Here is a 14,992-nt window from a genome sequence, read left to right on the forward strand (position 1 = left end):
AGAAAAATCTGACTTTGCTGGGTTTAAAAAGCTGAAGCAATCTTTTTAATGGTTGTATCAAAACTCTGCTGGTTGGCACATAAAGAAAGCGATCAGAAAATAACAAATAAGAAAAATAATATAATAAATACAGGTAGTCCTCAATTTACAACAGTTCATTTAGTGACCATTTGAAGTTACAACACCATTGGAAAAAAGTGGCTTAAGACCGTTTTTCACACTTACAACCGTTGCAGTATCCCCTTGGTCATGTGATCAAAATTCAGACGCTTGACAACTGACTCATATTTATGACGGTTGCAGTGTTCCAGGATCAGGTGATCCCCTTTTGCGACCTTCTGACAACCAAAGTCAATGGGGAAGCCAGATGACTTAACACCTGCAGTGATTCACTTAACAGCGGTGGCAAGAAAGGTCGTGAAATGGACAAAGCTCGCATAACAAATGCCTCGTTTAACGACATACATTTTGGGCTCAGTTGTGGTTGTAAGTTGAGGACAGCCTGTAATAACAAAAATTAGTACAAAACCAAACCAATGCATAATAAGAAATAAGACAAATACATTTAATGATCAACATAACATCAATAGGTCCACCTCTTCTGCCAAGGATGTGAAGAAGAAATAGTTTTACCTTTCCAAGCATTAGAAATGGATTTGTATCTATAAACTAGAAATAGGTTTATATCTCCTTTTCACTCTTAACATATTTTGGGTTCTGCATATCCATCCGGCTCAGAGGAGGTATTCAGCCAGTTCTGACGGTTCCGGAGAACCGGTAGCGGAAATTTTGAGTAGTTTGGAGAACCAGCAAATAGGCTGGCCCCGCCCACGCTGCCTCCCAGCTGATCTTTTGTTGCCCTGAACGGGAGAACGGAGCTGGAAAGCAGGTTAGTGGAGTGGGGAGGAAATGGGGATTTTGCAGTATCCTTCCCCTGCCATGCCCACAAAGCCATGCCCACAGAACCGGTGGTAAAAATTTTTTGAATCCTGCCACTGATCTGGTTGTGGTATGCAGATCTTAAAATAAATTAATGGATTCAAATTTGCATTGGGAACACAGATTTTAGGGAGTCCTTCAACCTCTCTGGGCTATTGTATGGGTAATAGAGAAGGGGTTGAGTAAGATCCGCAGAGTTTCCTCAATTGTCGCCTAAATGCAGCGGTGTCCTCTTCTTTTGACAGACATTCTGGAGCATCCCATCATTGGGGTTGGTAGTTTGGTCTTCACATCTGAGATGAAGGTCGCACATTAGTTTAAGCCTTTGTGTCAATCACAGCCTGAATGGCTAACATGTCATTATGAAGGTAGCCAGCACCTGGTTCGTGGAGTGAGTTCAAGGGGTAGAATTCAGGGACGCCGCTGGCCACGTTGGTTTCGTTGATGGGCCGCTGGAATGAACACGAGGACTCCAAGGAACGGAAGACGGTGGAAATGTGACAGTTGTTGACTTGATCCAACAAAGTGAAGGTCACCTAAATTTTAAAGGAGGGAGAAATATATGCACTATATTTTGCGTATTATATGATGTGCACCAATTTATGTGCACTAAACTAAGATAGCATTGGTCTGGGCCACACGTCTCCTTGTCTGTAGGCCAGACTACTTTCTGGGTCTTTCAGACCATGACTTGTAACCTGGACTAGCTTAGGCAGTCAAGAATGTGGGGGTGTGATTTTGTGGGAGAAGGACCAGCTCTAGAACCCAGCATTTCAGGGTTCCTGAGGGCTCAACTGTCTTCGTACCAACACTTATTACATAAAGCTACCAGCTGAGGCCCCAAAGCGCTTTTTCAGGAGGCAACTGAACTTTGTTTTTTTTTTCCTCTGGAAGATGTTTTGCTTCTCATCCAAGAAGCTTCTTCAACTCTGACTGGATTGTGGGGAATGGAAGGATTTATATTCCTTGCAGAGAGCTGGTCATTTGCATCCTTTTAGAGAAAAACCAGAAAATCCTGTTGCCTCCTGAAAAAGCACCTTTGGGACAACCTGCATGACAGAAAATCTGCAGACTTCTACCAGCTAAGGCCATCCATTGGCACGGGCTTAAGCATAATCAGTACAGATAGGCCTCACCCTTTCTTGCCACAGTTCCTAAGTGAATCACTGCAGTTGTTAAGCTAGTCACACAGTTGCTAAGTGAACCTGGCTTCCCCATTGATTTTGCATATAAAAAGGTCGCCAAAGGTGATCACATGACCCCGGGACACTGCAGCCGTCATAAATACGAGTCAGTTGCCAAGTGTCTGAATTTGGATCAGGTGACTATGGGGATGTTGCGACGGTTGTAAATGGTCATCAGTCACTTTTTTCAGTGCTACTGTAACTTCTAGTGGTTCCCTCAATGAACTATTGTAAAAGTCAAGGATTTCCTGTGCGCTCACGACAAGTGTATATTTCTGGCATGGCTGTTTAAGAGACACTATCAGAATTTAGAGCAGTGTTTCTCAACCTTGGCAACTTGAAGATGTCCGGACTTCAACTCCCAGAATTCCCCAGCCAGCATTCGCCAGAGCCGAGGTGGCGCAGTAGTTAAATGCAGCACTGCAGGCTACTTCAGCTGACTGCAGTTCTGCTGTTCGGCTGTTCAAATCTCACTGGCTCAGGGTTGGACTCAGCCTTCCATCCTTCCGAGGTGGGTAAAATGAGGACCCGGATTGTTGTTGGGGGCGATATGCTGACTCTGTAAACCGCTTAGAGAGGGCTGAAAGCCCTATGAAGCGGTATATAAGTCTAACTGCTAAGTCCGGACATCTTCAAGTTGCCAAGGTTGAGAAACACTGAATTAGAGCCAGGGTGGATTTGTGTCAGGGCTGATTTAAATCACTAGGAAAAAGGCTTGATTTAAATCCACTCGATTTAAATCATAATTTTTAAAGAGCAACTGTCATCTCTGTCCCGCAGTCTCATTCATTTTAATGGGGCAGCTGCGGAGGTGGGTTACTACTGGTTTGGACTGGTTTGGCCGAGTAGGTAGTAACTTGGCTGGGCACCCCATCTCTCCCCCGAACCGGATTTATTTGCTGTGCCATAAGTGCCGCCATTTTGCGCAGAAGCAATTTATTTTACTGGAAGGCTGGTGATGCAGGACCGACACAATATAAGGCGAGGGACGTGTTAGGCAGCAGGTGAGTGGATGCCCGATAGCAGGTGCTTCCATGATGAATCTGAAATGACGGGTGCTCTTTAATATTACATTCATAAGCTGCTTAGAAGGTTTCACTTTCATTTTTACTGCTTGCCCTTCCTCTTCACACTTAGTCTGGTGGTACAGAGGCATTTCTCTTCAAACAGCCGTACAGTTTGTGGTGTACATAGATTTGCGAAACAATGGGATAAAGGAATATTCCTGAACTTTGTCTTATGATTTATTTCGTGGTTATCTCAGCTTGCAGAGCTTAAGATTCTTTGAATGAGTTTACCAAAAATGTAAATATTGCAGAATATACAGCCTCATGCTCCATAACCAAGCTCCATTTCATGCTGAATAAACTAAATTATTACGTATCTTAAGTAGAAACTATCTTTAGATAGATTTTTTTCACTCCAAAACATTTTGTTAAATAAATTGGGATTTTAACAAATCTGATTTGAATTTTTTAAAAAGTTTTTTTTAATTTTTTTTTTTTTAAAAAAAAATCACCGATTTTTATCCACCCTGCTTAGAGCTGTGGAGGTCTGGATGTAAATCTAATTCTAGCAAGGCAGAGTGGATGTGGACTTTTGCACCTGATTGGGATGACATGCGTGCTAGTCGTTCCCGACTCTAGGGGGTGGTGATCATCTCCGTTTCAAAACCGAAGAGCCAGCACTGTCCGAAGACGTCTCCATGGTCATGTGGCCGGCATAAACTAAACTTTGAAGGCGCACGGAACTCTGGTTACCTTCCCACCAAAGGTGGTCCCTATTTTTCTACTTGCATTTTTTACGTGCTTTCGAACTGCTAGGTTGGCAGAAGCTGGGACAAGTAACGGGAGCGCACTCCGTTATGCAGTGCTAGGGATTCGAGCCTCCAAACTGCTAACTTTTTTGATCGACAAGCTCAGCATCTTAGCCACTGAGCCACCATTTCCCTTTTTTTGGGATGGCACTCTCCCAAAAAGAGTTGGTATGCACTTTGAGAATCCTCTTGAACTTGTAGCTGCTGTTTGGGAGAAACGGGTGGCAGCCACAGCCAGGAGAATTGAGGAGGGAAAGAGCTTCCTATGCTATGTCCCCTTACCACCAGTTCATCCTACCTATGTTGGAAAGGCCATTTCAACTGGAAATCGTATTCTCCCTTCATCACAACCAGGAAGAGCGAAAGGTGAGTTCCAGCACCAGCCCCATCTCCATTCAGGAAAAGCTTCAGGCAGAGCTTGTAGCCATAGCGGGCGGTATAAATGCTGGAGGAGCACAAAGGAGAGGAAAACACGAGATGCTAAGAGCAGCAAGAACATAATACCGACGGGTCTCTTCGTAGATTCTGTTGCAGGATAAACTTTCGAAGGAAATGGGAATCTTCAGAGTTAATTTCTGTGGGTGCCTTCACCAGAAGGATTTGCCTGCTCCATAAAATGGCAGCTGGGACAATAGCATTTGGCCATGGACAAACTGAAAGCTCTAGGATGCCCTCTACTATTCCAGGGGATATTCTGTGTTTACATCTGGCGAAGGGGAAGGACGCGACAAGAAGTATGAGGAAAGTGACTTATTCAGCTCATAGTGGGAAACGATTCAACGAGACGTATTTCGCGCCCTACATTTTATACCCCCAGGTTTGGAGTGAGGGACCATGGGGCGTTCGAGTAGCTCGACAATCAGGGCGAGGATTGGACGGCTCTGCCCGGGAACCAATCAGGAAGATTCCTTTGTAGCCCGACCAATCAGGGCGAGGATTGAGCCGGCTCTGCCCGGGAGCCAATCAGGAAGAGTCCTGTTCGCAGCGCTTTTGTATTTCCCGCGCTAGTATTCAACACCCTCCCCCCCCAGTCATAGAGTTCCTTTAGGAGGGGCAAACATAGTCTTGTAGGTAGGCGGGACGGTGGCGTTCTCGTCCCGATCTCCGTTGGTTCACCCGTTGCAGGATCGTCGACGGGGGGGGAAACCGCTGGCGGTAGGCGTGTCCGTGGTGGGGGCTTGAGCCGACGGCGCGGCCCCGCGAGAGGGCACTGGCTCCGGGTCCCGGTGCACGATGTCCGTCCCGCCCTGGGGTGGCGTCTCTGTGGCCAACGGGGTGTCTGGCAGGGCCCCGTGCAGTCTGGTTGGGGTGTAGGTCAGAGTCTCGAGAAGGGCTCCGCGGAAAAGAGTAACCAGCTGGGGTCGCGCTGCCCGGAAGGTTCGCGACGGCTTGACCCCCGTTCGCCGGGTGGAAAACGGTCCGTGGGAAAGGAGTCACTGGGGGGTGGCTCCTGTTGAGAGCAGATTCTGGGAAGCTGGAGGGCCGGCTCTCTTTCCGCAGGGGAAGCACGCCTTACTGGTCCACGTGTCGCCTCCATGGTGTCCGTCGGCCAGGCCGACCCTGAAGGAACAGGGGCGGTCAGGCTGTGATGGTTGCGGGAACCCACCGTGGATCCCCGGAAAAGGAACGGGCCCATACAGGATTCCCTAACTTAAACGCGTGGAACGGAAGGGCCCCCAGGTTGCTTGGCGGATCTCCTGCGTAATAAGTGGATGGAGCCTGTCTAGGGGGGTTCGCAATCTCCTACCCATCAAGAGCTCCGCGGGACTTTTGTTGGTCGTTGGGCAGGGTATGGAGTGCTGGCTCAAGAGATAGGCCGCTACTCTTTCTTGCCAGTCGCCCTGGTCCATGCGGCCCAAGGCTTCTTTTGCTGAGCGAACTGCGCGCTCCGCCCGGCCGTTGCTAGCTGGGTGATAGGGGGCCGTGGCCGCGTGTCTGATCCCCTGTTCGGCCAGGAATTCTTGGAACGTGGTGGAGGTAAACTGGGGCCCGTTATCGGAGACTATCACATCCGGTAACCCATGGGTAGCGAACATCTTACGGAGGGCCCTTACTGTACTCTCTGCTGTGGTGGAGGTCATGATTACTAGCTCCACCCACTTGGAGTAAGCATCGACCACTATCATGAAGTTCCGGCCGTGGAAGGGGCCGGCAAAGTCGATGTGTAAACGGGACCATGGGCCTCTAGGGATCTCCCACTCTCGAGGGGCGGCTATGGGGGGATTCGGCCTAGAGTTTTGGCAGATCCTGCATCGGCCTACGTAGTCTGCGATTTCTGTGTCTAACAAGGGCCACCATACGTAGCTACGGGCTAAGGCTTTCAGTGCTATGCCTGGGTGGTTTTTGTGGAGTGCGGGCAGGATTCGTGCTCGTAGGGCTGTAGGGATCACTACCCTATCCCCCAGACAAGGCAACCCCCGTGAAGGGCGAGTTCGGCCTGTCGCACTTTGAATGGGCGGAAGTGTTCCGCTACCTTTTCCGTGGGCCACCCCCTCAAAACCCATGAAGCGACCTGAGATAGGACGGGGTCAGCCTTTGTGCAGGCTGCCACGTCCGTGGCAGAAACGGGGAGGTCGGATTCGGCAATGGACAGAACAGAGCGCGGGCACGTGGGCTGTGTCCGTCTCTGGCAGGGGGCAGCGGCTCAGGGCGTCTGCGTGTCCTAGCTGTTTGCCCGGACGGTTATAACAACGTATACGAGTACGCCGTTAGGAACTCTGTCCAGCGTGTCATGCGGGGGGACAAGATGGGGGGAGTCGGCTTGTCACCGCCAGTAGCCCCAGGAGGGGCTTGTGATCCGTGACTAGGGTGAACTTTCTACCATAAAGGTAGTCATGGAACCGCTTAATGCCGGACACTGCAGCCAGGGCTTCTTTATCGATTTGGCTGTAGTTCCGCTCCGTGGAGGAGAGTGTCCGGGAATAGAAGGCTATGGGGGCTTCTGAGCCGTTTGGGAGGACGTGGCTCAGCCGCCCCTACGCCATAGGGGGAGGCATCGCAAGTCAGAATTAGCGGCATCCTATCGCTGTACTGGATTAGGACTGCCGATGAAGTTAAAATATCCTTTATAGCCGCGAACGCGTGCGCTTCACGGCTACCCCATTTCCAGGCTGCTGACCGGTCAAGTAGACGGTGTAGCGGCTCAGCTAGTGACGCCTTGTGGGGGATAAAAGGGGCGTAGAAATTTAAGAGCCCCAGGAATGCTTGTAACTCCGCCCTAGAGGTGGGTGCGGGTGCATTTTTGATGGCGGCAACTTTGGAAGGAGTGGGTGGATGCCTTGGGCATCAATGAGGAACCCCAGGAATTCAACTTTGGGAACTGCAATTTCGCATTTGCTGCGCTTTAATTTCAGTCCCGCCTCCCTGAAACGTGTGAGGACCTCCCGCAGCGTTTTCAGGAGCTCCGAGTGGCTGGGGGCTGCGACCAGGACGTCGTCGAAGTAGGGAACGACGCCTGGGAGCCCGTGGAGCAACCGCTCCATGAGGCTCTGGAAAATCCCAGGGGCGACCGAGACGCCGAATTGCAGACGGCGGCAACGGAAAGCTCCGCGGTGGGTGACGATAGTCTGGGCTGTAGCCGCATCGTCGTCTACGGGAAGCTGCTGGTAGGCCTGTGCCATGTCTAGCTTAGCGAAAATGCGGCCCTGTCCTAAGGAGTGGAGTAGGTGCTGTACTACGGGAACCGGATACGGGTTTGCCTGTAGGGCCAAATTGATGGTCGACTTGTAGTCGGCACATATTCTCACCGATCCGTCGGGTTTGACCGGGAGGACTATGGGGGTTTCCCAGCGGGCGTGATCTACGGGCTCGAGTACCCCTTGTTCAATTAACTTATCGAGTTCCGCATCTACCTTTGCTCTCAATGCGAAAGGGACCCTGCGTGCCTTTAGCCTAACCGGGGCGCTGAGGATCGAGGCAGAGAGAAATGGGGGTACCCTTGTAACAACCCAATTTCCCGTCGAACACATCTGAGAACTCGTCTAGGACGCTATCTACGGGGAGGGAAACTACCCTGTGTACCCCTTCTATGGTGAGGCCCAAAGCGCGAGAACCATTCTAACCCCAGGAGAGCGGGCAGGTTGTTCCTTACGACTAAACTGGGAGTTTCCCTTTAAAATTTCCATATTCCACCCGGATGTGGTATAACCCAGCTGTGGGAATCCCATTTCCCTGGTAATCTAGGAGGGAGACCCTGGCGGGGCGCAGCTTTCTCTGGGGGACCCCGGGGCAAAGGCGGGAGAACAAAGCCCAAGATAGGAGAGAACGGGATGAACCGGAGTCCACCTCCATTTGGCAAAGCTGACCTTCGAGACGGACGGCGGTGCTATTTTCCGGTGGCCGGCGGGAACGGGGGATGCCTGGTAGACCACGCAGTCGGTGCTGGGGGGCTGGTAGGTTGAGTGGCAGTCCTCAGTGCGCCTCGCGGAACGCGGCTGCTGGCGGCGTGGTGGTGCCGGGCGCTGGTCGCTGGGCTGCATAAACGACGGGGCTGGCAGGGGAGCCCGGCATACTCTGGCGAGGTGTCCTTCTTGGCAACGGCGGCAGACGGCAGAACGGTACGGGCAGGCTGTGCGGCTGTGGCGGCCGCCGCATCCGCGGCAAGGTGCGTTTGAGGCCGGCTGAACGGGTGCCGGTGGTTGCTGGGGTGGCCTCCGTTTGGGCTGCAGCCTCATCTGGCCGACGATTTCCTCCTCCTCCTCCTCCTCGTTTTCGGCAGGGAGAGGTCGTCGACGAGGTTCGTCTGGGCGAGCGGCCCCGCGACGGTTTGTGCGGGGGGGTTTAGCTGGAGGCGTTCCATGTCGGCCGTGGATTGCTCGGAGAGTTCGGCGGCTCGCGCTATTTCCACGGCTTGCATCAGGGTAATCTTGTGATTCCGGAGCAATCGGCCGCGTAAGTGTGCGTCGCGGACCCGCACACAAATTGCTCCGCAAGGTTTTCCTCCAGGTCTGCAAAATCGCACTGGGCGGCCACAGTGCGCAAGGCCTCCAGAAATTTGCTAATGGATTCATTAGCCCTTTGTACTCGGCGGCGGAAAGCGAAACGGCGTGCAAATAAAGAGGGTGAGGGAGCGTAGTGGTTCCTCAGCCTGGACATCAGCTCGGCCCACCCAAGTTTGTATGCTGGCCTCGGGGCGGCCAGGGCTCTCGCAGAGGCGAACATGGACGGCTCACAGCAGGACAGGAAGAAGCTGCATTTCTCCTCATCGGTCTGAGCCTGGTTTTTCGAAGCGATCAGGTAACACTCGAACCGCTCCATGAATCCGTCCCATGATTCTCCGGTGGCTCCGCCGAATGGCGCGAAAGGAGGAAGCGATGACGCCATCGTGGTGTGGGGCCGGAGAGGGGAGAGGAAGGACGAAGAAAAATTCGCGTTCGCTGCCGGAGTTCTCGGTCTGACGATAGCGTTCTGGCTGGTTCAGACGCGGTGGCAGCTGGCTGTTCTTCTTCGTGGTCGCGGGAATCGGAATCCATCCTCGTCGCCAGTTTTACATCTTGGGCGAAGGGGAAGGACGCGACAAGAGTATGAGGAAAGTGACTTTATTCAGCTCATAGTGGAAACGATTCAACGAGACGTATTTCGCGCCCTACATTTATACCCCCAGGTTTGAGTGAGGGACCAATGGGCGTCGAGTAGCTCGACCAATCAGGGCGAGGATTGGACCGGCTCTGCCGGGAACCAATCAGGAAGAGTCCTTTGTAGCCCGACCAATCAGGGCGAGGATTGAGCCGGCTCTGCCCGGGAGCCAATCAGGAAGAGTCCTTGTTCGCGCGCTTGTATTTCCCGCGCTAGTATTCAACACTGTGGGTCCCAGATGTAACTTTGGAAATAAACACAATAATAGAACAAGCACTTTTGCTTCCCAGCATCTGTCTTCCTTCCTTCCTTCCTTCTCCTTCCCTCCCTCCCTCCCTTTCTTTCCCTTTTTCTTTCTCTTTCCTTCTTTCCCTTCCCTTCTTCTACATCTTTTCTCTCCCTTCCTTCCTTCCCCTTCTCCATTTTTTCTTCTTCCTTCCTTCCTCCCCCACCCCTTCTTCCCCATCTTTTCTCTTTCTTTCCTTCCTTCCTCCTCCTTCCCTTCTTCCCCATATTTTCTCTTTCCTTCTTCCTTCCTTCCTTCTCCATCCTTTCTCCTTCCTTCCTTCCTATCCCACCCTTCTTCCCCATCTTTTCTCTTTCTTTCTTCTTTCCTTCCTTCCTTCCCTTCTTCCCCATCTTTTCTCTTTCCTTCCTTCTTTCTTTCCTTCCTTCTTCCCCTTCTTTCCCCTTCTTCTCCATCTTTTTCTTTCTTTCCTTCTTTCCTTCCTTCCCTCTTCTGTTCTTCTCCATCTTTTCTCTTTCTTTCCTTTCTTCCTTCCTTCCTCTCTCTTTCTCTTCCCTTTACCATCTTTTGTCTTTCCTTTCTTCTTTTCTTCCTTCTTTCCTTCCTTCCCTTCTTCTCCTTCCTTCCTTCCTTCCTTCCTTCCTTCCTTCCTTCCTTCCTTCCTTCCTTCCTAGGCTCTTCAACCCCGGTGGCATCAACAACGTGTCTGACAGCGTCCCATAGTGCCTACTTCTGAATAGGGCCAGGCATTTGCAAGTTTTACAGTCTCATCAGGATGCCCATGCTGGATCTTTCTGTGCCTCGCCATAGTGCAAGCCCACAAAAATGATACTGTAGTCAGAAAGTCAACCACAAAGCCGGCATCTGAAAGGTGCATTTTTCTTTGAAAGGTAACGGGACTGTTTTTTCCTTGAAGAGGAGGAAGAAGAAAACATTTTGCTTCTCATCCAAAAAGCTTCATTAGTTCTGATGGCATGGGGGATGGAAGGATAGGTACTGACAGTGGAGGCTGGATGGCGAGGAGATGGAAGGAAAGAATAAAATAGAGCTGGAAGGGACATGGGAGGTCTTCTAGTCCAACCCCCTGCTCAAGCGGGAGACCCTATATCATTTCAGACAAGTGGCTGTCTTCTTAAAAACCTCCAGTGATGAAGGCCCCATGATTTTTGAAGGCAAGCTGTTTCCACTGCTTAATTGTCCTCACTGTTGAGACGTTTCGCCTTAATTCCAGATTGCTTCTCTCCTTGATTAGTTTCCATCCATTGTTTCTTGTCTTGCCCTCTGCTTCTGATAGGATTGCAGGTGAGGGGAATGGAAGGAGTAGCATTGCAAAGAAATATAATCCTTCTGTTTCTCCCCCCCCCCCCCCATCCTCCTATCAGAATTATCTTTCCATCCCCTGCTGTCAGTCTCAATGGCCGGTACCAGTGGTGGAATTCAAAATCTTTTACTATCATTTCTGTGGGCGTGGCTTGGTGGGCGTGGCATGGCTTGGTGGGCGTGGCAGGGGAAGGATACTGCAAAATCTCCATTCCCTCCTGATCAGCTGGGACTCGGAAGACAGAGAATAGATGGGGGCGGGGCCAGCCAGAGGAGGTATTTGCCAGTTCTCTGAACTACTGAAAATTCCCGCTACCGGTTCTCCAGAATTGGTTCAGAATCTGCTGAATGCCACCTCTGGCCGGGTACCTATCCTTCCATCCCCCTTCCATCAGAACTGATGAAATTTCTTGGATGAGAAGTGAAATGTCTTTTTCTTCCTCAAGAAAAACAACAATCCACTTGACTTTTGGAAAAAAAAAAGCACCTTTGAGACAACAATAACCTGGATGACGGAGAATCTCCACAGCCACCAAGCAGAGATTTTTGTTCTAGCAAGTCAATTTCCCCCTTTCCATTCACATCCCTCTTTGGTCACTCACGGGGGGAATAAAGGGCAGGCCGTTTGCCGGTTTGAGCTTCCTGCATTCGAAGCCCCACCCTGGGGACCCTCCAGAGGAAACACCCATCGTAGCTGGTGTGTTCCAGGGCCTGGATCCGGGACACCAAGCTGCTGATCATCACATCTTTCAGAGCCAAGAGTGAATCTTGCTGTTCTACCTGGAAGGAAAACGTGGAAACATTTAAGAAAAATACCTTCAGTTAAATTCAGTCACCTGACATTGTATTACTTCACAGAGACAAGTGAATGATAATAACTATGGAACAGAAAAAGTATAAAGTGGTGATGGCGAAGCTATGGCCGTCGCCCCAGTTCAGTTCCACCGCGCATGCGTGGGTGCCACCCACCGGCCCGGTGGTCTTCAGGTGCAGGGTGTGTGTGGGGTGCATGGGGGGAGCATGGTGCATGTGGGGAGCACAGACACATTTAGGGAGCCACACACGCGTGCATGCAGGGTGGGGTGCATGCACAGGGGCCGTGCACACATTGGATTTGGAGGGGGGGAATCGGGTGTGTGCATGCTTTGGACACCTTATCTACAAGACAAAAGACCTTCCGCTCCAGGGTGATAGGATTAGCCTTCACTCAAGATCCAAACCAGGACAAAGCCATTAAGCCATAATAGGAATTGGTCAAAGCCTCTTCGTGACTATCACCCAGCAAGAGTCAACCAAGCCTGGGACTTGAGACAACCTACAAAGTTACCCCTGCATGGCCCCATAGCAGTGGTGGGATTCAATTTTTTTTACTACCGGTTTTGTGGCCGTGGCTTGGTGGGTGTGGCAGGGGAAAAATATGTAAAATCTCCATTCCCTCCCGATCAGCTGGGACTCGGGAGGCAGAGAATAGATGGGGCCATGGCCAGTCAAAGGTGGTATGTACCGGTTCTCCGAACTACTCAAAATTTCTGCTACCGGTTCTCCAGAACTGGTCAGAACCTGCTGAACACCACCTCTGCCCCATAGGAGTCTGACAACCAATCAGGATACATTTCTTGCCACCGGAACAGAAAGCAGGTTCAAAGCCCAACAGAGGGTATAATTCTCTCTCTCTCTCTCTCACCCAGGTGCTCTTTTTTTGCCCGGGATTTCAAACCACGTGGTCCTGTCCACCATTAAACCACCTTTCCAAGCATGTTTCCAGTGTCTTTCTCCCCCACTTGGAACTGACTCCAGATGGACATTTCTTCCAACAAAGGCAAATGAGGTCCTGGCAGAAGAAGATCATGGCTTCAAAATCTAAGGGGCAGGTTTGGACAAAACTCAATGGCACTTTTTCATGCGGCTGTTGATAAAAATGGGATTGCCAACATGAGCGCCAATGTCCCATGATGGATGTGTCACAAAAGAAGAAGGTAACTTGTGGACAAACTCCCAGAATTCCTGAGATAGCCATGGCTGGCTGAGGAATTCTGGGAGTTGAAGTCCACAAGTTATAAAAGGGCCAATCATTCCCCACCTCCACTCTATAAGTTCTCATGGGAGACATGAGATCTTTCCAAAAGGCGTCTCTTACTTTCTCCTCCAGGCAGAGGATCCTGGCCAGAGCTTCTCCAATTCGGACATCAGGGGACACTTCTTTTCTGGCCAGCTCCCGGCTCAGAACTGAGACAATGTTCTCCAAGGTCTTCTGGCGGGATTCCAACTCAGCCACCTGCTGCCTGATTTTCAGGTCCGGCCTTATCTGCTCCAGCAGATGGTCCAGGGGGAAGTCCAGACCCACAAACTGGGGCAGGGTGTTACAAAGCAGCGGGTGCTGAGATGGCACGATTCCTTCCACTTGTCCACCGGGCATCTGTAAAGAATGGAAGTCAACCAACAAACACAAGTCATGTAGAGTCAGCCCAGCCAACTTGGATTCCAGCCTGTTCATGCCCATAATAAGCTAGTACAGATAGTCAGTGGTGGGATTCAATTTTTTTCCTGCCGGTTCTTTGGGTGTGGCATGGTGGGTGTGGCGTAGTGGGCTTGGCAGGGGGAAGGATACTGCAAAATCCCTATTCCCTCCCCACTCCTGGGGGAAGGATATTGCAAACTCCCCATTCCCTCCTCACTCCTGGGGGAAGGATACTGCAAAATCTCCATTCCCTCCCCACTCCTGGGGGAAGGATATTGCAAATTTCCCATTCCCTCCTCACTCCTGGGGGAAGGATACTGCAAAATCTCCATTCCCTCCTCACTCCTGGGGGAAGAATACTGCAAAAACCCCATTCCCTCCTCACTCCTGGGGGAAGAATACTGCAAAACCCCCATTCCCTCCTCACTCCTGGGGGAAGGATATTGCAAAATCCCCATTCCCTCCTCACTCCTGGGGGAAGGATACTGCAAAATCTCCATTCCCTCCCCACTCCTGGGGGAAGGATATTGCAAAATCCCCATTCCCTCCTCACTCCTGGGGGAAGGATACTGCAAAATCTCCATTCCCTCCTCACTCCTGGGGGAAGGATACTGCAAAACCCCCATTCCCTCCTCACTCCTGGGGGAAGGATATTGCAAAATCCCATTCCCTCCTCACTCCTGGGGGAAGGATACTGCAAAATCTCCATTCCCTCCCCACTCCTGGGGGAAGGATATTGCAAATTTCCCATTCCCTCCTCACTCCTGGGGGAAGGATACTGCAAAATCTCCATTCCCTCCTCACTCCTGGGGGAAGAATACTGCAAAACCCCCATTCCCTCCTCACTCCTGGGGGAAGAATACTGCAAAAACCCCATTCCCTCCTCACTCCTGGGGGAAGGATATTGCAAAATCTCCATTCCCTCCTCACTCCTGGGGGAAGGATACTGCAAAATCCCCATTCCCTCCTCACTCCTGGGGGAAGGATACTGCAAAATCCCCATTCCCACCCCGCTTTGGGGCCAGCCAGAGGTGGCATTTGCCGGTTCTCCGAACTACTCAAAATTTCTGCTACGGGTTCTCCAGAATCTGTTGGAACCTGCCAAATTTCACCTCTGCAGAGATAGTCCTTAACCTATGATCACAATTGAGTCAGAAACTTCTGCTGCTGAGTGAGATACAGGTAGTTTTCAACTTATGGCCACAAATGAGTGCAAAATGTATCTCGCTAAGGGAGAAATTTGTTAAGCCAGTTCTGTCCCATTTTCTTGCCACATTTGATAGGTGAATCTCTGCAGTTGTTAAATTAGTCACACCGTTGTTAAGCAAATCTGGCTTCCCCCATTGACTTTGCTTGTCAGAAGGTCACAAAAGGGGATCACATGAAACACCCTCCCCTCCCCTCCCCGGGGACACAGTAACTGCTCAGAACTGAGCTTTGAGGGAAGACCCGGA

At 51.0% G+C, this 14,992-nt stretch overlaps 1 protein-coding gene across 1 annotated transcript; it reads right to left on the reverse strand.

Annotated features, from left to right (window-relative positions):
* Positions 1 to 918: 918 nt before the first annotated feature.
* Positions 919 to 13,593, reverse strand: LOC116524057 (TNF receptor-associated factor 1-like). Its single transcript, XM_032239153.1, has 5 exons — positions 13,218 to 13,593; positions 13,161 to 13,167; positions 11,683 to 11,860; positions 4,239 to 4,384; positions 919 to 1,477 (listed from the first exon to the last, which is right to left on the reverse strand). Exons 1-5 carry the CDS (start codon positions 13,578 to 13,580, stop codon positions 1,257 to 1,259), a joined length of 915 nt encoding a protein of 304 aa, XP_032095044.1. The 5' UTR covers positions 13,581 to 13,593; the 3' UTR covers positions 919 to 1,256.
* Positions 13,594 to 14,992: the final 1,399 nt, after the last annotated feature.

This window comes from Thamnophis elegans, chromosome 2, assembly GCF_009769535.1.
Source record: "Thamnophis elegans isolate rThaEle1 chromosome 2, rThaEle1.pri, whole genome shotgun sequence".
NCBI classification, from domain to species: domain Eukaryota; kingdom Metazoa; phylum Chordata; class Lepidosauria; order Squamata; family Colubridae; genus Thamnophis; species Thamnophis elegans.

Excerpts from the sequence above, each read along its gene's own strand:
- LOC116524057 (XM_032239153.1), bottom strand. The coding sequence starts at position 13,580 with ATGGGCATGAACAGGCTGGAATCCAAGTTGGCTGGGCTGACTCTACAT. Across the intron at positions 4,385-11,682 it reads GCCTGCCCTTTATTCCCCCC|CATTTATACCGCCCGCTATG; the intron begins GTGAGTGACCAA and ends GTGCTCCTCCAG. Across the intron at positions 1,478-4,238 it reads GAAATGGCCTTTCCAACATA|AGGTGACCTTCACTTTGTTG; the intron begins GGTAGGATGAAC and ends CCTTTAAAATTT.